The sequence below is a fragment of the Acipenser ruthenus genome, chromosome 38 (genome assembly GCF_902713425.1).
Source record: "Acipenser ruthenus chromosome 38, fAciRut3.2 maternal haplotype, whole genome shotgun sequence".
NCBI lineage: Eukaryota > Metazoa > Chordata > Actinopteri > Acipenseriformes > Acipenseridae > Acipenser > Acipenser ruthenus.
This window is the reverse complement of record NC_081226.1, coordinates 2,678,063-2,701,548: the sequence shown is the minus strand read 5'-3', so window position 1 is coordinate 2,701,548 and position 23,486 is coordinate 2,678,063. Positions and strand designations below refer to the sequence as shown.

Here is a 23,486-nt window from a genome sequence, read left to right as displayed (position 1 = left end):
AACAGACCACCAGGTGTTGACTTTGGGAGTAGCCTTTTCCAATGCTGAAGGTCTCCGTGATTTGAGCTAGTGTAGCCCTGTCTATTGCTGGTTTTTATGCCTGGAGTTATGCTTTCTGGCGGTAGTTTCCTGCAAAGGTTGGTATTCCAGGAACTGGGAAACGATCTTGATGGGTCACATTGGAAAATACAGTCACTGCTCTGAAGGAAGTGTGTTGCACCTGCATGCACTATCGTGCCCCTTGTGAAAACATCCTGATGTCCCATAATCGGAGATGACCATGTTATTCTCAAACAGTTTATAAACCGTATTGTGGATCGCATGACAAGTCACATAACCATACAAATATGCATGCATTGCACACATGGCGCAGACGTTCATTTGTATTCACAATGTAGAAATTAGATAATATGTTCATATACATTCTAAACAAATCCTTTGGAAACTGAGTGTTCGATCATATTACTTCTAGTGCCAACTAGTGGCGCAAAATAGAAGAACACCTTCAAACAAGCTGTAGGTCCATATAGGAGTGCCCTCTTCAATTGCCTGTAAAATAACTAAAATAATTCCACCTCCCTACCATATTAAGCTGAAGATCACTTTTGAACACACGTATATTTAAAGCATTAAATAACAAAAATAAAAATAATTTAAGCGCATTTACCTAGTTAACAAAATAAAATATATCTAAAAAAATCAACTGGCGAAAAGGGAAGCCAGGTTCCGTTTCTAGGAAGATGTTGGGGGTCCTTCCCGGTGCTTTCTATTCGGCCTGTGGCAGAAAAAAAGACGAGAAGAAACGACATTTTGCTGAAAAAAAAAAACAGACGAAATTGGTGAAACTAATAAAGCAGAATTAAACGACACGGAGGTACAGGCTAAGCGGAGAGCACAGATAGACAGAAGTCGCCTCTTCAAGCTTGTTTTTAGAGAATAAATCCCTACCGAGGGAGGGAGGCAGGGTGAGTGAGTCTTGTTGTTTGTTCTGTTTTATCGTGATTAGATTAGCAGTACCAAAGGTACAACAGCAACGCATTTTTTATTTTATACACAAAAGACGACTAAATATGGCGTTTAAACAACATAGAAGCGGTTTGTTATTAACGCTGTTGAGTTGTCATACACAGCCACAATCCGGGAAGGAAATAAGTTGAAAAATAAACCATGTACAATTAAGTCACGCATGCCATTTTGTCGATATGAAAACATTGATGGGTGACGTAAATGTAATGTCGCGAAGACATTTGTAGCGTTTCTTTTTAGGCTAATTTTATAGTGACATACACTGATGTACTCTGATTTGTATGTAACTTTACGGGTAATTGTACAGAACTGTGATATGTGTGTGGATATGTGTGTATATGTATATATGTGTGTGTGTGTGTGTGATTTTATATATATATATATATATATATATATATATATATATATATATATATATATATATATATATAATATAAAGTTACAACCGTGTTAGGTGAACTCCCATACATTAACTTACTATCCTCCGGAGGATATTGAGGCTGACATCAGTGCATACGTGTCGCACTTTGGCAAATAACTAGACTGCATGTCCAGCTGTGAAACTTAAAGGAACATATTAAAAACAAGTTTGCATATGTCATAATTTTTGGGTTTATGGAGTATGGAGTATGGATTGGGACTTACACCGTTAGAAAAACCATTTATCCATTTGTCGTGAAAACAGGAAACAATACATACTTGATCACATGACATTGAGAGTATCGGAATATACAAAGACATATGTGTGTATTTTCTTAATTGAAATTATAGGATACCATTAATTGTTTAACTAGACGCATGTTTTGGGCTTTTTAATTGTTTTTAGTAAAGCGAGTCTTGTCTTTGTAGGATCTCTCCAACCAGCGACAGGATGGTGGAGTCAGAGAATTTCGATGTGACCGTGAAGACTCTGGACTCCCAGAGCCGGAGCTACAGCGTTGGAGCAGAGGTGATTGAAACTTACTGCGACAAGTACTCTTACCATGCTCCCTTTGAATAAGAATGCAACCATGGAATGAGTATTGGAAGGAATACAGTTTAAGGACTGTTTTCTGACAGAGTAGAAACAGACCACTAGTTGTCCACAGGACATAATACGTTTAAATGGTCTTTCAAAACGCACTGCATCCATTTTAAAAACTGTCTCTAGCCACAACATACCTTAATAATAAATAAGGCCTTGCTCAGGTAACATTGCTTTGGAAGGGAAACATTTTATATTTGAATATCCTTGGGCAGCTTTGCCCCACAACACATTTGTAATGAATTAAAATGAGCATTTGTAATATGAGATACTGCCTAACTATTTTAACTAAAACATGTATTATTGCAGGCTGTCATTACACGTTAATACTAATGTAATTGTACTATTAAGTCAATAGTAAAGCTTACGGTCATCTGTACTGAGTCCGTCTGAATTTACAGTTGAGCACAATTGGACAATCATTAAACAAACACAAGATGGGTAATATATGGGTGGCAATGTATGAAGTAGTTTTAGGCCAAATGTTCAACCAGTAAAAATACACAAGAAACTGAGTGGTTGTTCAAACAGTTTCTTCTTAAAATACATTTGAGTGACTCAAGTATCACAAGGGGGGAAACAGATCATTTGGATGACCAGATCCAACCTGTCTGAACATTTTAAACCCTGTTTTGTACACCTCATTGCAAAAATAAATTAGCATTGTTTTATTTGTGGGACACGTGTCCCTTGTACCTAACAGTATAATGCCAACCCTCACCTCCTGCTCCCTGCTCCCTGCTCCCTGCAGATCACAGTGAAGGAGTTTAAGGAGCACATTTCAAGCTCAGTGGGTATCCCTGTGGAGAAACAGAGGCTAATCTACCAGGGCCGGGTACTGCAAGATGAAAAGAAGCTGAAAGAGTACAGTGAGTATCTGGTCACTTAGGACCCACCTTTCTCCCTGCTACTGTGTACCTTATCAGTGGGGGGGTTCGCATCCCAAATTTGATCCCATCAGCCTGTGCTCACTGTGGATAATTCAAATATAAACCCACCCGCTTGGGGTTGGGTTAAAGGTGAGGGTTACAGACAGGGTTAGGTCATTTTAAATCTACTCTGTGAACCCCAGGGCATTATACTGCAGCTTGTGCTCCTAACCTATTCACCCGTCTCTCTTTTTAAAGTAGCGGTTCTCAAACGGAGGTTGCCCAGGAAACCCCAGAATGTACTGAAAGTTTTCTTTTCTTAAGCAACACATATATTCAACTTACGCAAGTGGTGTAATGCAGGTCTTTTGTTGCTTAGAAACAATATAAATCAATTACACTACAGTGCAGTTTCTTTCTCAGTTGTGATTTAGTTTTTCTTGTATTAAAAAAAAAAAAAAAAAGGGTCCCTATTTGAAATCAGTTTTAAAGAAAGGTTTCGTAATCAAAAATGCTTGAACTTATGTCATTTTGTTAGGTTTGTGATGTCATTTGTTCTATTTTTCAAACGTGTTTCTGGCTACATTATTCTTGCAGGTTTACGGTATTTGTTGTATGTCGGTGTGTGAAGTTGAACTTCTGTGCCCTCTCTGACACTGTTATAGATGTGGACGGGAAGGTGATTCACCTGGTAGAGCGGGCCCCCCCTCAGACTTCACCTGGTACGGAGACCAGTGGCCCCTCTGGACCAGGGCTCTCCACCCCTCATGGCTCTACAGCGCCCCATCATGACCGCAATGCAAACAGCTACGTCATGCTGGGCACGTTGAACTTGCCTGTCAACCTGATGGACCCTCAGCAGATCCAGGTAACCATGGCAACAGGGAAGAGGCTGTAACCACGGGGGAAAGGATTGGGATGGAAGAGGGTGTAATCTTGTTTCCTAAATAGAATTAATAATGCCACTCTATCCCTATAATTGATTTCTTATTTATATAAAATTTCATCTTCAGTGCCACTTTTTGTGCCCCTGTGCAGTTAATTGGAATTGATCCATTGAGTCAGTATTGGAGTTTGTGGTGTCTGGTAACCTTGCTTCTCCTCTTGTCTTGGCAGCATTCGGTACAGCAAGTGATGGCAGGATTTGGAGAGGCTGGCAGTAATGCTAGAGTCAGCACCAGTACAGGAGTAAGTGTATAGAGCAGAGACCTTAATAACTTTTTCACCGCAGGCCATGCGTATTCCTGCTGACAGATCGTAAAGGTTTTCCATGTATATAGGGGGGCTGGGTTTTCATGTTACTGACTTTTCTTAGGAAAAGTATTCTTAAAATGTATAATAGATGGCTATATCTGTGTTTGTATTAGGGACTGCAATATTTGTATTTATTTATTTATATTTATAGTGGAATAATGCTGGAATACAAGAATACAAGGCGAAATAGCTTAATGAGTACCAAAAGAAATCTCTCTCTCTCTCTCTCTCTCTCTCTCTCTCTCTCTCTCTCTCTCTCTCTCTCTCATATCTAGAGCAATGGGTCTTCTGTGGATGTGCATATAGATATGGAACAGGCAATTCAGGTATGATTATGATATATTGTTTAGTTAATTACCTAAGCTTGGTAGTTTTACCAGTGCTTTATCCACTAGGTGCTTTGTGAATGTAAGCAATATTCAAGGCACTGGGACTTGACCCTTTCAGCACTAAGTAAGGCTACAAAAAGCTAATCCTTTAACTGATTCAAACATTTCTGTGTTGTATGCTGAAAAACGAGTTGGACTTTGGTGTTTAATTGGGGGATTAAGTCATTATTTTAAACATGCATTGTTCTCCAGTGTATTTTAAATACTCTTGGATTGTAAACAGTGTCTAGCTACATTAATTGATCTAGAGTAAATGTTCATATCAAGACTGCTTTTAAAAAATAATAAACTGGTGTAATCAAAAGCCTAGACCATTTGGGCAATTTAATACAAAAATACTGGATTGTTTTTCTTCTTTATTTTTCCTTCTCCATGTAGAGTGAGCCTAGGATGCGTCTGATTTTGGCCCAGAACCTGCTGAGGGACACAACGGCAGTCCTCAACCGACTTGAGGTACAGTGAGATAACAGGGCTTCAGTGAGACCCCCTCATTACCCTCCTTGAGATTCCATTATTCTCTAAATCCGGCTTTACGTGGTTCTGCGAGGATTGGTTTAAATTGTGTCTATTAGAAGCCAGCTAGAGCTGGAAGCTGATGGTACTGAATCATTTTCTAATGGCGAGTAAGACAACCTAGTTCTTTAACTATTTAAAGCACTGAGATCTTTTGTTTCCCCCTGATTTATTGCTGAATATTTGCACGCAACTCACTACAATTAATATAGGTCGAGTATATCATATGACCATATATTAAATATTGCAGACTAAGGGATTTTCTAATTTCTATGTGCATTCTCATTTTTTTGGACCAATCCCTATATTTCAGTGACAAATGTTACGCCTTTTAATTAAGTAGCGTGCACAAAAGATGGGTGTGTTTTAGCTGCATTTGTTTACCCTCTTATTAACACTCTGCTTGTTTCCTCACAGGGACGTCAGAACAGTACTCATAACTCAGGCTCCCAGGCTTCTGAGAACCCATCCACCCAGACCCAGCCTCCTCCTCCTCCTCCTCCCCCTCCTTATCCATCGACAGGGCCTGGCTCTGAGGGTGCTGCAGAGCCCATGGACACCAGCACGACTGCAGCCCCCTCAGCTGCCACCAGCTCCTCCTCCTCCTCCTCATCCTCCTCCTTCTCCTTCTCCTTCTCCTCCTCATCATCATCGTCATCCTCCACACAGACTGAAGGGGGTGCTGCTGCTGCTGGAACTTCCACAGGACCCAAGTAATCCTTTTATTTTTATTTTTGTATTAAGTCATTGTATAATGATTGTATTAACTGCCTCTCTACCCACATTGGGTTTGCATTTTTATCTTGTTTAGATGCTACTTTTCAACCAATATTTTTTCTAAACTTGTGAGCTTTCCTTTCAACACTGGTGCAAATTAATAATAATAATAATAATAAAAAAAATCCAAGCACATTAACATTTTAAAGGCAGTACAGTACTAAACAAACAGTGTATTTGCTGTTTTATGATGAAAGGTAGCATCAGTAAATTATCTTGGATATATAAACATTATTTAAAATATTTTATAATAACTTAAAATATATATATAAAAGCATTAAATGACACTATTTGATCTCTCGTTCTATTTAACTGTTCTTGTAATTTATAAAATGTACTGATCTCAATGAGGACCAAAAAAAAAATTGGATGGTCCTCATATGAGACATGCTCAATTATTTTTATTCGAGCCCCTCTATAAACACAAGCGATCGGGATTTGACACTGCTGTTCTTGACACTGACTAGCAGTATAATTATTAATTAGTTAGTCATTTAGCAGGCGCTTTTATCCAAAGCGACTTATAGAGACTAGGGTGTGAACTATACATCAAGAACTGCTGCTGCAGAGTCACTTCCAATAGGACCTTGTTTGTTTTACGTCTCATCCGAAGGACGGAGCACAAGGAGGTTAAGTGACTTGCTCAGGGGCACACACAGTGACTTGGTGGCTGAGCCTTTTCTGACAGACAGTATTTCTCAGTGAAGTGAACATGATTCTCTTCCAGCCACCCAGCCCCAGCAGAGTTCCTGGAGGTTCTGTCTGAGCTGCGCAGAGTGGAGGACAGGCTGCAGCCCTTCATCCAGCGCAGCCAGGAGATCTTGAGCACAGCAACCAGCTCCGACTACAACAACAACGTAAGTGCACCCAATAAATCAATTCCAACTCATTGTGGCCCACATCCAGATATTAATGAATGTTTCATGCAGAAGTATAGCAGGGCTTGTCGGTAGCGTTTGGTTTTCAGCAGTCAAAAAGATTTTTGTTCCCTATCTAACATCTTCATGCAAGAGATTAACAATTAACATTGCAACACTACTGGAAGGCTGTCATGTATACAGTGAGATCTTTACACGAGGGATGGGCAGTAATGACATTTTCAGTTACAGATTTACCAGCTCACCCTTTTGCAGATGCAGGATTTTAAGTAACGCCATACCACTGCTGTCTCACAATAGAAGATAAACTGAGGATTTTCCCATTACCCAATTTAATTATGCTGTACTTGGTTGATTGATTTATTTATTTAAATGGACAATTCCAGGATATAATAATTGTTCCAACACTAACCATGATAAATTATATGCAAATATGGCAATTCAGACTTGGATTCGATGTATGCATCATGTTGCTGCCACTGTTGTGTAAAGCGCTCTGCCCATTCAACAGAAGTTAACAGGTCACTCTCTTGGGTATACCCCTATAAGACACTTGTAGTAGGGTTGTCTTTTTTTTTTTAAGTTTATTTGGTTGACCTCTGCTTGATTCTGGTCAATTACCTTGGGGAGGTCGGCTATTGATCAGTGTTGCTATTCTCTGTGCGTGCCATTTGATTGTTTCCCTTTGTCAACTCAGGCACAGGAGCGTGAAGCGGACCAGTGCATTCTCAACCTGGTTGGGGAGGCCCTACGTTTAATAGGCAATGCCTTTGTGGCTCTGTCTGACTTGCGCTGCAACCTTTCTGCTGCCACCCCCCGCCACCTTCACGTGGTGCGGCCCATGTCTCACTACACCTCCCCTGTGATGCTACAGCAGGCAGGCATCCCAATACAGGTCAGTCCATACACTATCACCCTACTATATATCTATATATCTCAAAAGAAAAAAGGTAATGTAGGTACACAATGTGAATAGTTAATAAAAAATTTAAAAAAAAAAAAATCGATGACAAGTCCTTCAGCTGGATGTAAAAAGCAGTGTGTTATCAACCTGTTATAAACAAGTTCTCTTTCAAAAGAAAAGTTCCTGTTGATGATGACTTCAGAATAGAATGTCCATTCCAAGAGGTTCCGGTTGAGGAGACGGAGATGCATTTGCAGTGATAGGGATTTTTTTAAACCAAACAGATTAAATGTGTGCATTTCAGATACTGTGGTTTTCCAGAAACAACCATTAGAGAAGCTCAGTTAGTTACATGTATCTACGATAAACAGAAAGGATGCTTTGTACAAAAGCACACACACGGAATACTAATAATCGTAGCCCCTTAGTTCTTGCGTATCATCCTGTGACCAAAAAAATACAACATATTATACAAAGAAATTTTAGTATTCTACAACAAGATCCATCTACAGCTCTTATTTTCAATAATCCACCATGTGACCAATTTAAAGGCTAATTTCCATGCAACAGGTCTCGTTGTGCTACTCAATCATTCATCCTTGATCCTTAAGTGACTATGACTGAAGCATATGGGAGACCGTTGATTGGGCACTGGATATGGAATGATTTCAGCTGTTGAATTGCAAGCTTGAATAAAAGCAAAAAAAATCACAGAAAAAAAAACAATATGCCACGTCAAGAAAGCAGCGCCTTCGTGCAATCGGCTTGTTGGAGGCTGGACTAGGGCAGCATACTGTGGCTCACCGTCTTGGGTGCTCACAACCCACAATTTCAAGCCTGGGGACCCGCTCTTACAACTGTATTGTTATATTTTCTTAATTCTCAAATGAATTAATCGAGACCTGGGTAGCATTGGGTAATTTAAAAACGTGCCGACCTCTTTTCTTATTTTTTTTTTTTTTTATATATATATATATATATATATATATATATATATATATATATATATATACAGTGCCTTGCAAAAGTATTCAGACCCCTGACCAATTCTCTCATATTACTGAGTTACAAATGGTACATTGAAATTTCATTCTGTTTGATATTTTATTTTAAAACACTGAAACTCAAAATCAATTATTGTAAGGTGACATTGGTTTTATGTTGGGAAATATTTTTAAGAAAAATAAATAAAAAACTGAAATATCTTGCTTGCATAAGTATTCAACCCCTGTGCTGTGGAAGCTCCCAGTTTACACTGATGAAAGAAATTGCCCTAACGAAGACAGTTACCTTACCATTGGCCTCCACCTGTGAGCCATTAAAGTTGCTGTCACATTTTCTGGATAAAAAACCCCACTGTTGAAGGGTCATTGGTCAGGCTATGAATCTGAAGGAAAATGAAGACCAAAGAGCATTCTACAGAAGTTAGAGATAAAGTAATACAAATGCATAGATTAGGGAAAGGTTACAAAATAATATCCAAGTGTTTGGATATCCCAGTGAGCACAGCTGGATCAATAATCAGAAAGTGGAGGCTGCATCGCACCACCCAGGCACTGCCAAGAAAAGGCCGTCCCTCAAAACTCAGCGCTCAAACAAGAAGGAGACTTGTGAGAGAAGCCACAGAGAGGCCAACAATAACTTTGAAGGAGCTACAGAGTTCAGTGACTGGGAGTGGAGTAATGGTGCACCAGTCAACCATATCAAGAGCTCTGCATAACACTGGGCTGTATGGGATGGTGGCAAGAAAGAAGCCGTTACTCAAAGTACCATGTGAAAGCATGTCTGGAGTTTGCCAGAAAGCATGAGAGTGTCCCAGCTGCGATGTGGGAAAAGGTTTTGTGGTCAGATGAGACCAAGATAGAGCTTTTTGGCCAAAACTCAAAGCGCTATGTGTGGCGCAAACCTAACATTGCCCATGCCTCAAGACACACCATCCCTACAGTGAAGTATGGTGGTGGCAGCATCATGCTGTGGGGATGCTTCTCATCAGCAGGGACTGGGCATGTTAAAATTGAAGGAAGAATGGATGGAGCAAAATACAGGGAAATACTGCAAGAGAACCTGCTTCAGTCCGCTAAAAAACTGAAGCTTGGGAGGAAATTCACCTTGCAGCAGGACAATGATCCCAAGCACACGGCCAAAGCAACATTGGAGTTGCTCAAGAACAAAAAGGTGAATGTCCTGATCTCAATCCCGTTGAGAATCTGTGGCACTTTGAAAATTGCGGTCCACAAGCGTCGTCCAACCAACCTGTACAACCTGGAGCAAATCTGCCAAGAAGAATGGGCCAAAATCACTCCGACACTCTGTGCAAAGCTGGTACATACTTACCCCAAAAGACTTAAAGCTGTTATTGCAGCGAAAGGTGGCTCTACCAAATATTAATGTGTGGGGTTTGAATGCTTATACAAGCAAGATATTTCAGTTTTTTATTTTTCTTAAAAATATTTCCCAACATAAAACCAATGTCACCTTACAATAATTGATTTTGAGTTTCAGTGTTTTAAAATAAAATATCAAACAGAACGAAATTTCAATGTACCATTTGTAATTCATTAATATGAGAGAATTGGCCAGGGGTCTGGATACTTTTGCAAGGCACTGTATATGTATATGTGTGTATATATGTACAGACGTGCTCAAATTTGTTGGTACCCCTCCACAAAAAATGAAGAATGCACAATTTTCTCTGAAATACTTTTGTCAGTTTCAAGTTAATTGGCATCCACCATTGTTTATTCCATATTTAATATAAATCAGACTTTGCTTTTGATTTTTTATTCAACATAATATTGTAAATAATAAAACAAATGAAAATGGCATGGACAACCTAATATTTTGTTGCACAACCTTTAGAGGCAATCACTGCAATCAAATGTTTTCTGTAGCTCTCAGTGAGACTTCTGCACCTGTTAACAGGTAGTTTGGCCCACTCTTCCTGAGCAAACTGCTCCAGCTGTCTCAGGTTTGATGGGTGCCTTCTCCAGACTGCAAGTTTCAGCTCTTTCCATAGATGTTCGATAGGATTCAGATCAGGACTCATAGAAGGCCACTTCAGAATAGTCCAATGTTTTGTTCTTATCCATTATTGGGTGCATTTAGCTGTGTGTTTTGGGTCATTATCCTGTTGGAGGACCCATGACCTGCGACTGAGACAGAGCTTTCTGACACTGGGCAGTACGTTTCGCTCCAGAATGCCTTGATAGTCTTGAGATTTCATTGTGCCCTGCACAGATTCAAGGCACCCTGTGCCAGGTGCAGCAAAGCAGCCCCAAAACATAACCGAGCCTCCTCCATGTTTCACTGTAGGTATGGTGTTTTCTTTGAAAGCTTCATTTTTTCGTCTGTGAACATAGAGCTGATGTGACTTGCCAAAAAGCTCCAGTTTTGACTCATCTGTCCAAAGGACATTCTCCCAGAAGGATTGTGGCTTGTCAATATGCATTTTAGCAAATTCCAGTCTGGCTTTTTTATGTTTTTCTGTCAAAAGTGGAGTCCTCCTGGGTCTTCTTCCATGGAGCCCACTTTCGCTCAAAAAGCGACGGATGGTGCGTTCAGAAACTGACGTACCTTCACCTTGGAGTTCAGCTTGTATCTCTTTGGCAGTTATCCTTGTTTTTTTTTTCTACCATTCGCACTGTCCTTCTGTTCAATCTTGGATCGATTTTCCTCTTGCGGCCGCGCCCAGGGAGGTTGGCTACAGTTCCATGGACCTTAAACTTCTTAATATTTGCAACTGTTGTCACAGGAACATCAAGCTGCTTGGAGATGGTCTTGTAGCCTTTACCTTTACCATGCTTGTCTATTATTTTCTTTCTGATCTCCTCAGACAACTCTCTCCTTTGCTTTCTCTGGTCCATGTTCAGTGTGGTGCACACAATGATACCAAACAGCACAGTGACTACTTTTCTCCATTTAAATAGGCTGAATGACTGATTACAAGATTGGAGACATGTGTGATACTAATTAAAGAAACTAATTAGTTTGAGATATCACTATAATCCAATTATTTATTATCTTTTCTAAGGGGTACCAACAAATGTGTCCAGGCCATTTTAGAATATCTTTGTAGAATAAGCAATAATTCATCTCTTTTCACAGCTTCTTTGCTTTATTCTATGACATACCAAAGGCATGCAAGTATACATGATAAAATTAAATTTTTAATTTCATCAGTTTTCAGGAGGAATGAAGCATTATTTCAATGAGCTGTAAGGGTACCAACAAATTTGAGCACGTCTGTATATATATGTATATGTATATATTATATAAACACTGACATTAAAGTTTATATCCATGTTTGCTGAGTCCTCCTATTGTGCCCCTACAGATTAACCTGGGCACTCCGGTAACAATGGCAGCCAATGGGAGACAGGCTGCTGAGGGGCAGGCAGCTGCAGGTACAACTCCTGAACAGCAGAGGACTACAGAAGCACAGGCCACACCCACACATTCACAGGTCCCGCCCTCACAACCCCAGGCCACACCCACACAACCCCAGGCTCATCACAACCACCCCCGAGTGATTCGGATCACACACCATACCATGGAACCAGTGGTCATGATGCAAATGAACATTGATGGTGATTCCGAGTGCAACTAATTTTGTATTTCATAAGTTGGTGTTTGTCTTTTTATGCTTTGAGAAATAAGATACAACAAGGTGCATGTTCTGCTACCACCGTTCAGAGGAATGACTTCGTAAACTGTGTTACAATAGAGGATTGTGTGTTGTGGCTTTTGTTTATCCACTCCTTGCATGTCACGGTCAAGGGTGCTTTCTGACCCACTAATATCCTTGAAATACAGCTTTTCACTATCAGGTATTGCAGACTGAAGCATTAAGGTGTCTCTCTTATTTCTGCACACCTAAGTATGGATGACACAAATGTAACATTTGTCATTTATTTTGCAGTTTCTTTACAGATTTGGTTGATAATTTAAATTAAAGCAATGCAATGAACTGTCTTTAAATCTTTTATATAGTACAGAAGAGAGGTAATTAAAACTTAATTCAGGTACGTGCTCTGCTCTAAGCAAGGGGCTGTTGTCCTGCAAGACAATCATGAAGTGTGCAGCTGAATCAAAGTCAGAAAAATCAGTTTCTGCATTGCATTGTTGGACGTCATTCACTAATCTGATGTGGGGGTAGCAGGATATGTCTTCCACTGAATGTCTCTTTACTGAAGTGTACGCTTGTCTTCTCTCCACACAGATTCGGGCACTGGGCCAGCCCCTTCTGCAGCTCCCGGACAAGGCACAGGTAGCAAGCGTTGCACTCGCTTTTGGTTTTCAAGCAGGCAGTCATAGTGGACAGGGAGACTATAGAAGTCCTACTCAATACGCTAAACTGATTAAGACATAAGATTAATTATTTGTCTACTTAACTAATTGTGTTATTACATTGATCTTTATTGCATTATACAGCTAATTTTATTTCCAAAAATAAAATAAATAAATGCAGAATCTGATCTGTTTGAATATGCCCGGATTGTCTAATTTTGCCATAGATGTACCCAGCAAACCCCTCACACGAGTGTCTGTCTAACCACACTTTCTTCTCCTAGGGGGCCTACCGCAGATGCAGATCCCAGGCCTCCCTGCCGAGTTTATGCAGGCCATCGTTCACCAGATCACCCAGCAGGCTGTTTCCATGGCTACAGCGGCAAGCTCGGGCCAGCAGGTGCCAGGGTTCCAACCACCCCCAGCTCGGGTGGTTATCACGCGGCCCACTTTCACCCCCCGACCTCCTAACATGACCCCGCGCCCTGCCAACATAAACCTGCGCGCGCCGCAGCCAGGGCAGCCCGGAGCACAGGTAGAGATGGGTCACTTTTTATAATGTGTGAAGTAAAGTCGTCAATGCTGGATTGTTAAAGGGAAAAGCTTTAAGTGTAAGTATTCATAGCAAAATGCTTTGAAATTTACTTGGTGACAGAAATGACTTCATGTAACAATGTACAATTGACTTGGAAAAAGTGTACAAATATAAATCCTTGTTTTGTCTCTTACAGCAGCAGGCTGGCCCCGTCCCAAACGCTTCTCTGTCCCAGATGATCAGTGGATTAGTGGGGCAGCTCCTGCAGCCTGTGATGATGGGTAAGTCCAGCGTCTCCCATCTCAATGCAAACACCAGGACCATCTTATGTATCAGACTTCAAACCTTAAAAACAAGTGGTACTGAGCAGACTTTTGGGTTTAAAACACAACTCCTTACTTTGCCTAGCTTTCTGCCTCTCCCAAAGTTCAGTATTTTCATTGGTTCATCTGTCCTACCTGTTTGCTGTGGCACAGGTTCAGAGGGGCAGGACTAGTTTTATTTATTTTTTTATATTGAATTAAAATATCCCTGTTTTGTTACAATAAGACTATCAAATGGTAAAGAATTCTTGATTTACCAAGTTAAAATACTTATGGGTTACATTGTATTATATTTTCCTGTTTTTGATAGGGAAAATATGAACTACAAATTTCAGGAAGAATTTGTTGGTCTACAAGTAATATATAGACTGAATCCTGATATGTCCTGTATATGTTTCTATTCACCAGTGCTTTAATCGCTCAGCCTTAAGTTGACTGAAGGCGTTGGCCAAAATAATTGTATACTCCAATTCGTTTTTTATAACTTAACCTCCAACGCTGATAACTGATGACAAAGTTTTATCTTTTTTTTTTTTTTTTTTTTTAGGTCAGGCAGGTGCTGCCGCACCCCCCTCCAGTGGTCAGGGAGCTCCCCCCTCTTCATCATCCTCATCATCTTCTGCTCCCCCCTCCTCTTCTGCCAGCACTTCAGGCCAGACCAGCACCTCCACCACTAGCACTGCTTCCACTGGCTACCCTACCCCCACCGCCCCCCCAGAGGCCCAGCACATCTCCCAGCTCTTGGGCTCCATCTTGGGGGCTGGGGGTGCCATGGGTATGCCCCCCTCCATCACTGTGAGCATGCCGGGGGTGCCAGCTTTCATACAGGGCATGACAGACTTCATGCAGGTTAGTCACTTCATGTACTGTGTATCCATTAGCTAATGCAAAACATATCAAACAAAGTAGACAAACTTTTTAGTGCCTTTATCAGCAGTCATCAAAATCTTTTAATAACTCTGATGCAGGCATCGGCCCAAGCATTTATTTTGTTGTGTTTTATAGTTTTTACACAAAGTTTGAGTGTTTTTGAAGATACTGATAATGCTACTAATGCACTCAATATAGTTCATTAGTATGTGACTTTTTTCAGTGCACCGAACATAATAATATTTTCATGGAGTTTCTCTGTTGCGGTTGACAGAACCTATCTAACGTGGTCCTTCTTTTTCTCTCTAGGCAGCCCAGCAAGTCCCTGGGCCTCCCCAGTCCTCGGATCCACAGCAGACCCCTCCAGCTCCTTCAGCTGCCCCCCAGCAGACAGCAGCCCCGCCTCCCCAACAGCAGGCAGGGGCAGGGGCAGGAGGTGCAGCTCCCGAGTCTCTGAGCCCCGAGTTCTTCACCAGTGTGGTGCAGGGGGTTCTGTCCTCAGTGATGGGCTCGCTGGGGGCTCAGCAGGACAGCACTGAGAGCATCGCAGACTTCATCCAGAGACTCTCCAGCACCAACAACATTTTTGAACCAGGCGCTGGGGCTGCTGCAGGTAAATAAACAGCATCTTTAATAAAGAAAATGGATTTGAAAGCCTTATTTATTTATTTTTGTCAACTTTGTTTGCAGTTATTTTGATTGGTTCTAATTGTAATTACTCAAGCACTTTTTTTTTTGTTTGTTTTTTGTAACTGTGAGGTGGATTCAAGAGCTGCTCTCTAGCTCGAAAGGCTTGTCCTAGATTTGTGACTGAGGTTAGACATGTCTCTGTCGGTAAGATTCTGTGCCTTACTCCTTCCCTGATTTCTCTCTCCAGGTTTCTTTGGAGACCTGCTGTCTCTAATCTGTCAGAACTTCTCCATGGTAGACATGGTGATGCTGCTTCATGGGCAGTTCCAGCCGCTGCAGAGGATTCAGCCCCAGCTCAGCAGTTTCTTCAGAGAGCAGTACCTGCAGGGGCAGGAGCCCACTGATGCCAACATCAGGGTGAGTGGAGCACCGGGGTAGAGCATGGAAGCCAGTAGAGCAACACTTATTTAAGCTTATTCTGTTAAGAAATTTGTAATGTGATTCGGTACTTCAGTTCCGTGCCTAACTTTCACTGGTAGAATGCTATTACAGACATAATATGTGTGTATGTTTTAAACAATGTGGAGGTATGTAGGTCAATGGGGTGAACATTTTTATGATGCTAACAGTTTTTTTTTTTTTAATAAGACGGCAAGTGATACCCTCATAAATGAGCTTGAAGAACACATCATTGAAAGTTTTGTAAGTATGATCCATCCGTAGCTTTGTACATTTGGTGTCAATTAATGCAACATTTTAACCAGATTTTGAAACACTAACTTTGTCTGCGATTGTTTAGCCTTTCTACATTCCTTAGATTAAGTTTATCAGTATAATTTATATTTTATATTAGGCCAGGTGGAAGTGCATTGTCATAGGCTGATTCAGTTGGGGATAATAAGCAATTTCACTTCTACTGCATTTGTGAACTCTTATGTTAAACATAAGAAACTAGGTCAGGTGGCTTTTGCCTTCAGCAGCATGACTTTTTAGGTGTACTATTGCGTTACTTTACAATTAGATTGAAGGCATTTAGCCAAAGCTTTTATCTAGTTGACTTGCATTTATTAATTTACTCCCCATCCCCCAAAAGTTTCAAAATCCACATTTTATATACTCTAGATCAGGAGTCTCCAACCCTGGTCCTGGAGAGCTAGTGGGTCCTCTGGTTTGTTTCAGCCGAGCTCTCGGATACTAAATTGCACCAGATCTTTAGCCATTTATGACATCGACAACCTATAAAACCTGATGATTTGGGGTTCTCCAGGGCCACGGTTGGAGACCCCTCCTCTAGACACTCCATACACATTTTAATTTTAGCCTGTATATTCTAAAAATACCTTGTCAAGTGTTTTTGATTACATTTGAATAAGTATTTATCAGTTTAATTAAATCGATAGCTGTAAATATTTTATTTGGAGATATGATATGGAACTTTGTTTGCTATAGCTGTTGTAGGCATGCGTTACAATTTTTGCAAGTGCATTGATAATATATTTTATGAACGTGTTTTTTTTTTTCTTTGAAACAGCTCAAACTATGCAAAGTTAAGCATGCTTGAACTACTCCTGTTTTCCAAACCATTTGATCAGAGATGCCTGTCCTTATTCTATGTCCCTGAGGATGCTTTGTTTTTATTTCTTTGTGCTAGTTTTACCTGAGTGTTCAAAATATTTTTTTTGCCACCATTGTATCTCAAATCATATACAGATGTGATGAAAAGTATTCTAGTTGAGTGTGTTTGTTTATTTGTTGTGTTTTATTCATGGTGCAGTCATCTGTGAGCGTTAGAGAAGGAGTTGACATCACACGGACCAACCTTGATTTCCTGAGGGAACAATTCAATTGCATTGCTACTCACATACTTCAGTGTGCCGGTAAGATCCAACATCAACTTCTGTAAAAAATAAATAAAACAAACGCCTGCCATAACGTAGTTAATAGTGTACATGTTGACAGTACCTGCAGTAGTGTGCACATTTATTAGAACACATCCGATTTGTCATTTATTGAGCATCATGTAAAGTATTAGTGCCGACCTGTCAAATGTTAGATCTCCCTTTTTCTTTTCTTCTTTTTTTTTTTTGGCATTGTATCACTAAACCTGAATCGCCAAACTGGTAGCTGTACTGGACTCTTTTTAGCAATGACTTCATCTTTTACATACCTAACTGCATGAATACCTGCATTTAAATTTTTGGTCAATTATCAGTGATACAGAAACAAGACACCCATGTGTGAAAATGTTAGATCACTTTGTGCTTTTAACTTCTAAAATGTCTCATGCATTTTACCTGTTGTGGCTATGTGTTCCTTTTCTCTTACTATTTTAATTGTTTGCCATGTTAAAAATCAGTTCAATTAGACAATCGCTAACATCAAAACTACAGAAGTAATGGGGTGTTACAATAAATATGCACACAACCGTAACCATGTACTCACAAAAACAAATCATTCTTCATGTCCGGTTGTTGGTTCTCCACTGAATGTCTCGTGTCTTTTTCAGACCACACATTCGGACTTCGTCTGTTAGAGCTGTGTAACCAAGGCCTCTTTGAGTGTCTGGCCCTCAACTTGTACTGTCTAAGAGGAGAGCAGAGCGCACTCACCGCCGTCATCAATGACAGGATTGTAAGTGACATTGCATTCTGATTTACCTGCTTCCCTGGCAGCTTTTCTGGCCTGTTTACCATTTCATTGCCATGTTGTTTCAACCCATATCGGCGTTGCTGTTTAGAACACTGCAGGTAATGGACGTGTTTACACGTATACTGCTCCAAACAATTAAGATGAAGTCAGAGATGTGTATTAAGTTACAAATCCTGTATTAAAAATAAGGTCTGACAAGTTTTTCAGAATAATTGAGAGGGGTATCAGCTGAGGTTTTAGATGACCAACATTAGTTGACAGGTTAAGGTGGTACCAAAATGTCTACCCTCTCCACCTACCATATTGTCTGTACTCTGTATGGTGTGTGTGTGTGTGTGTGTGTGTGTGTGTGTGTGTGTGTGTGTGTGTGTGTGATCACCACAGACACTAATCCAGGCCTGGCAGGCCTCTATACATATGTTTAATGTACTCTTCTCTGAAGATGCCTTCATTGTTTGGAGCAGTGTGTTTGTAAACATGGAAGCTGAATTGAATTGGTTTCCCTGAAACTGTTCTTTCTCCACTCCCCAGCGGCGGATGTCTGCGGATGTGAACCCCTCTCTAGTGAACTGGCTGACCACCATAATGGGAATAAGACTACAGATGATTCTGGAGCACATGCCTGTCACAGAGGAACAAATCTTGCACTATGTCAGGAACACACGGGTACGTACAAGCAGAGGTGTCTTCATTGTATCGTGAACCGTTTTGTAATTTGATATTTGAGTTGTATATACTTCCCCCTCATCCTGTTTTAAACTAGCTTTGCTCTTTTGAATTAATGTCTCTTGTTTTGCAGAGTGAGGCAGTTCCAGAGACTGCACCAGAGCCTTTATCTGAAGAGATGCCAGAGGTAATGGAGGTAGGCACACTCGCCCATTTTATAGTCTTACTCTAAATCTTCGTGTGAGAAGGAATTTGTACCTGAGAAGCTCAGAGTACCCCTGCATCTTAATAAAAACGGGTTTAGTACAAAGGCTGTCTTTCTTTGCAGAGAGAAACTTCAGCATCCCCTGTGCCAGCCACCACAGCAGAGGAAGCAATGCCGTCGCCAGAGCAACCCGTTTCCATGGGAGCACAGAGGGCGGAGCCAGAATCGGAGCCTTGGGCAGCAACCGTCCCCCCAGTAAGACAGGTGGTTTGTTTTTTTTCACAGGTGTAAATGTTTTAGTAAAATCCTTTTGATTTTCATCCAAACCTCTCTTTTTCAGGAGTGGGTCCCGATCATCCGTCAGGACCTCCAGACTCAGAGGAAGATGAAGTCTCAGCCCCCTCTTAGCGATGCCTACCTCTGTGGGATGCCAGCAAAACGCCGAAAGGTCGGCACCCTTCTCCTGCCTGCTAGGCCAAGCTCTTATTTCTCTGTAGAAAGTACACCTTGTACACATTTTTGTATTATGTGTTATTTTTTTACCTTTTTAAGTACCTTCCAGGTAAAAGCTACTGTAGTTTAAAATAAATGATGACCCACTATTTATTTACTATATTTTAATGTACTATTTTTGTGTTTAGAGACTTTCTACAGTCATAATCCTGTGTTGTGTTTTTTTTTTAAATGTTTAATAAATGAACTACAGATATACTCCACCCATCCAACTGCACATTAATTTGTATGTAACCTTACCTAGTCATTTGCATGTGAAGCTGTTATGATGATAGAATTTGTGTGATATTGAATCTTATGGCTGATGTTAGTACTTTTCTTTTTAAAGTTCCCAAAACAGCCTCACAGCATTAAACAGGTTAAGACGGATGTAAAAAGAGGGCGTTTTAAATTGGAGTTAAAAATGAGCCTGTTGGAGTCAACTGATTGACAGCCCTGCTTCTAACTTCTTGCCGGTTCATTTCCTCCTTGCAGACGGCTCAGAGCGACGGCCCGTACACGTCACTATCTGAAGCTGTGAATCGAGCAGCAAGGACAGTTGGAGCCAAGCCTATAACCAGCTCTGAGAGTCTGCAGGGAGACCTGGACACACCTGAGCTGCAGGAAGCCTACACAAATCTGGTACTGCCATCTCTCTGAGATTCTGCTCATTCATGCAAACCTATGGTTCTGTTTTTCTGATCAGAATCGAGTACTTTGCCGTTTCTTTTGATGGCAGTTAATTAAGAAAATTGATTCTGGCTTGCAATGAAGTCCAACACATTCATTTTAAACTTTAATTTGCATCTAATCGATGACTGATCAATAAAGCAATTGATTTTATCATACAAGAGAGTTTACTGGCAATGTTAAGGTGCAGAGTACAAAGGGTCTCTTCCTTTTGCATGATGTTGGATGGGGGACTTTTGCACCTGGATTTATTGGTCAAGTGAGCTGAAAATCAATTTAAAATACTTTTTGCATTGGGGGGGGTGTATGTACTGGAATCAATTCAGGCCAGAATCGATTTGACTTCTCTTTTGGGTCTTGATGGCTCCAGCCCTGAGCATGCTGTGAGAAACACCTCTGTGAGTGGTAAGTGAGCTGTACAGAGCAAAGCAGGACTTGATGGGTCCTGTCTCCTGTGGGCCAAAGAGGTGAATTGAACAATGCAAGATTGAGACATGAGCAAGTTGTTTGGCATATTGACATTATAGCAACTGTGAAATGATGCGGTTAAGAATCAGGATCTATATCATATGGGAATTCTTACAACAAGTGACGGGCAATAAAATATTTTCAGCTTTTAATGAACTGTCATGAGGATATGTTTTTTTAAATATGCGCACTGTCTTTAAGAAATAATTTCATATTTATCTGAATTTCATATTGGTTAAGATGGTGCTCACAAGAAAAAAGTTTCCATTTAAAGGTTAAAAAAAAAAAAAAGCTATATAACAACATGGTTTAAATTTTTTGTTCCAGGTGAAATCAGACATTCAGAAGAGACTACAAGAAGACCCAGAGTACAGCACGCAACGTTTCCCCAACACCCATCAAGTATTCGACGAGGAGTCCTAACCCAACACTCCCTCCTCTCCCTCAATCTATCAGCTGAGCTTTGCTGTCCTGATCTCTCACCTCTCACAACACACCCAGTCATCAAGCACTCTTCATTATCTCTGCTAGGTTTTGCTGTGTGTAATTACTTAAATCGACAAAGAAACAACAAAATTTTTTTCTAATGATAATCCTGCTTCTGACAAAGCAACGGACTGGAGAATAGAGCTGAGGGAACTGAGAAAGAAAAAGTGCTGGAAAGTTGTTTTTTTCTTATTTGTTTTTTTTGACATGATCAGAACTGCTTTTATTGAAATATATTAATAAAACACAACATTTCTCTAAAGCAAATTGTATCACGCGCTCTAGAATAGTATTGTGGGTCGGGCAATTGCATAGAGTAAGAATTATTCTAATTTTAGTACTGTGCTCTCTTCCTACTCTTTTTTACAACAAGTATTGGGACAGAAGACAAAATGCAGCTGAGGATGGGGCATTTGTTGTCTATTTCACCCCACTACTAAAACCTCTTTACATGCTAACAAAATATCTTGGTTTTACCTGAACAGATAAATATCTCCTCCTCAAATACATGGAGCAAGCTACCACTGAAGATCAATTTGTCCCCAGAAATGTATCTCTGCAGTGGTGAGACAGGTGGCAGGGTGAGGGGTGGGGGGGAAATGCACATAAATACCCCACTCCCAGTGCAGGTAGTTATACTGACTGTCCCAATAGTTGTTGGAGGATACGGGAATGTAAAATATGAGTTTACTTCGGAAAGAAACCAGAATATGAAGGCAGTGTTTGTGGTCTTGATTGCTTCACTTAGTTCCAGTGTCTCCTGTTCAAACTGTCTCTCCCACTCCCTCTCCCTCTCTACTATATAAAATGGCATACAATGCTATTGTAAAATTAACTCGACCTGCATGACAACTGTGGGAGCTTAAAGCTCTTTGAATCAACCACTATGTTGTTCAAATCCTATTTTCTATCATCCTTATTAGCACTGAAATTATGTTGTTGTCCCTCCTTTCTAAAGGAGTGCTAACCAAGGTTTTGAAAATTATTTTCGTTCTTTAACGTCTGCAAACATTATCGCTTGAACCCGTTTTCTGATTCTTCGGTCCTTTTTTTTTTAAAACACTCAATAGTGCAAAATTTGGAATTTTTAAAAACAATGCATTCTGTGACATGTTTTGGATGCGTTTCATATAAGATCAGTGTTATCTAATCACTTCCTGTGATATGCAATAGGTCACAGGGTTTTATTGCAGTTAAACCAACCTAGCAAATCATGATGAAGGGATTCCTGTTAAAGGGAGTCCACTGATACTGTTGCTAGTGGATTTGGAGGCCTAGGTTAACACTCCTTTTTAAAGGTGGACCCATAATAATGTTAGTGCTATTAAGTGGCATGAATATTATAAACTTGGTTAGCGCTCCTTTTGACTGTTATATTGGATATAGTTAAAATGTTAAATCATACAATAAGAAACATGGTGTAAAATGAACATTACTTTTAGTACCAAACAGTGTATTGGTGTGATTTTAAACACAACAGTGTTCAGGAAATCTTTCAAACCATTTCTGGGTAAATGGCAGAGGCTTAGAGCAAGAAACTCCAATAGTTTCTTGTTTGACCAGTTAGCAGTGGCACGGTAAGGGTTAATGAGCTCCAAAGAGCTTTTTTTTATTTTTTTGTCTTTTATGTTAGTGTTTTTAAATTGACTTTCTTCAAGACCTGTTTTTCTTGTTGCGGGAAAAACAATTCAACTGCTAGCTGTATGTCACACGTTGGCTACACTATTCATTAAAAAATTATAACCAGTTCTGTTTTTCTGGGTCCTTTCTGTCTTTTTATGATTGTGTAAGGGATATGGCAATCCTGCCAGGTCAGACAGACAACGCTGTACCCAGACATTAACATTTTTAAAGTTCTTTTTATTTTATTTATTTTTGACAACTGGACAAGTCGTTCTTAATTTGAAGTGTAACATAAAATATAAGATCTCAACCAATGTATTACTTTAGGTAAATGCTTTCAATATATGAAAAACATCACAGAATTTATAGTGGTACTATGAGTAATAATCTTATATTTAAAAAAAAAAAAAAAAAAAAGTTTTCAAACATTTAGTATCTTCGGTATTTGCTGAACTTGACTTGAATGGATCCCAAACCGCTGAGGGTATGGCCAGTCCTTCTGTTTTGTAGTTTTAAATGTCAGGTGTCATTTGTGGTGGTTGCTGTTGCTGCCTGTGCTTGGATTATGCCAGTTACAGAGATGGTCTCCCAGAATTCCAGACTGCCTTCCAGTGACAAATCTCTTACGTTTTAATGGCACGCAAGAAGCACCAGCAGGTCGTTACCTATCTGTTATGAATTAAAATAATACCCTTTGGACATCCAGTAGTTTTTAAACCGCAAGGGAATCTGTATTGAGTGTTTGGAAGTGTTTCCAGCCCAGAAAACAACTGTGTTGGACTTGGGAGCTTTTAGTTAAAATAAGTCACTCAATTAAAAAATAAATAAGAGTAATCAACACAATATGAAAGTGTCATCATTGTTTGTACTGTACTTTTATGAAGTACCTGGGAGAAGAAAAAAACGTAGTTATAAATTATGTAAAATCA

General features: G+C 40.1%; 1 protein-coding gene across 3 annotated transcripts; it reads left to right on the top strand.

The window, feature by feature from the left end:
- Positions 1–709: 709 nt before the first annotated feature.
- On the top strand, positions 710–22,681 carry LOC117433637 (large proline-rich protein BAG6-like). 3 transcript variants are annotated; one of them, XM_059009345.1, is made up of 26 exons: positions 710–965; positions 1,876–1,975; positions 2,802–2,919; positions 3,585–3,787; positions 4,036–4,107; positions 4,449–4,499; positions 4,941–5,015; positions 5,493–5,788; positions 6,580–6,709; positions 7,428–7,625; positions 11,968–12,037; positions 12,853–12,900; positions 13,205–13,455; positions 13,652–13,736; positions 14,326–14,627; positions 14,958–15,261; positions 15,526–15,695; positions 15,927–15,980; positions 17,053–17,155; positions 17,785–17,909; positions 18,459–18,593; positions 18,727–18,789; positions 18,922–19,062; positions 19,139–19,246; positions 19,786–19,932; positions 20,776–22,681. In XM_059009345.1, the coding sequence occupies exons 2-26, from the start codon at positions 1,898–1,900 to the stop codon at positions 20,869–20,871; spliced, it is 3,423 nt and encodes a 1,140-aa protein (XP_058865328.1). In that variant the 5' UTR covers positions 710–965; positions 1,876–1,897; the 3' UTR covers positions 20,872–22,681. The 3 variants fall into 3 exon arrangements, with proteins under 3 accessions (XP_058865328.1, XP_058865326.1, XP_058865327.1); XM_059009343.1 differs by having other exon boundaries at positions 11,968–12,220; XM_059009344.1 differs by having other exon boundaries at positions 711–965; positions 11,968–12,220; positions 18,922–19,053.
- The last annotated feature ends 805 nt before the right edge of the window (positions 22,682–23,486 follow it).

What these genes read in the sequence shown, in the direction of transcription:
- LOC117433637 (XM_059009343.1), top strand. Translation starts at nt 1,898, where the DNA reads ATGGTGGAGTCAGAGAATTTCGATGTGACCGTGAAGACTCTGGACTCC. An exon ending in GCTACAGCGTTGGAGCAGAG is followed by an intron (nt 1,976 to 2,801) that starts GTGATTGAAACT and finishes TGCTCCCTGCAG; the next exon opens with ATCACAGTGAAGGAGTTTAA. An exon ending in CAGGGCAGCCCGGAGCACAG is followed by an intron (nt 13,456 to 13,651) that starts GTAGAGATGGGT and finishes TGTCTCTTACAG; the next exon opens with CAGCAGGCTGGCCCCGTCCC.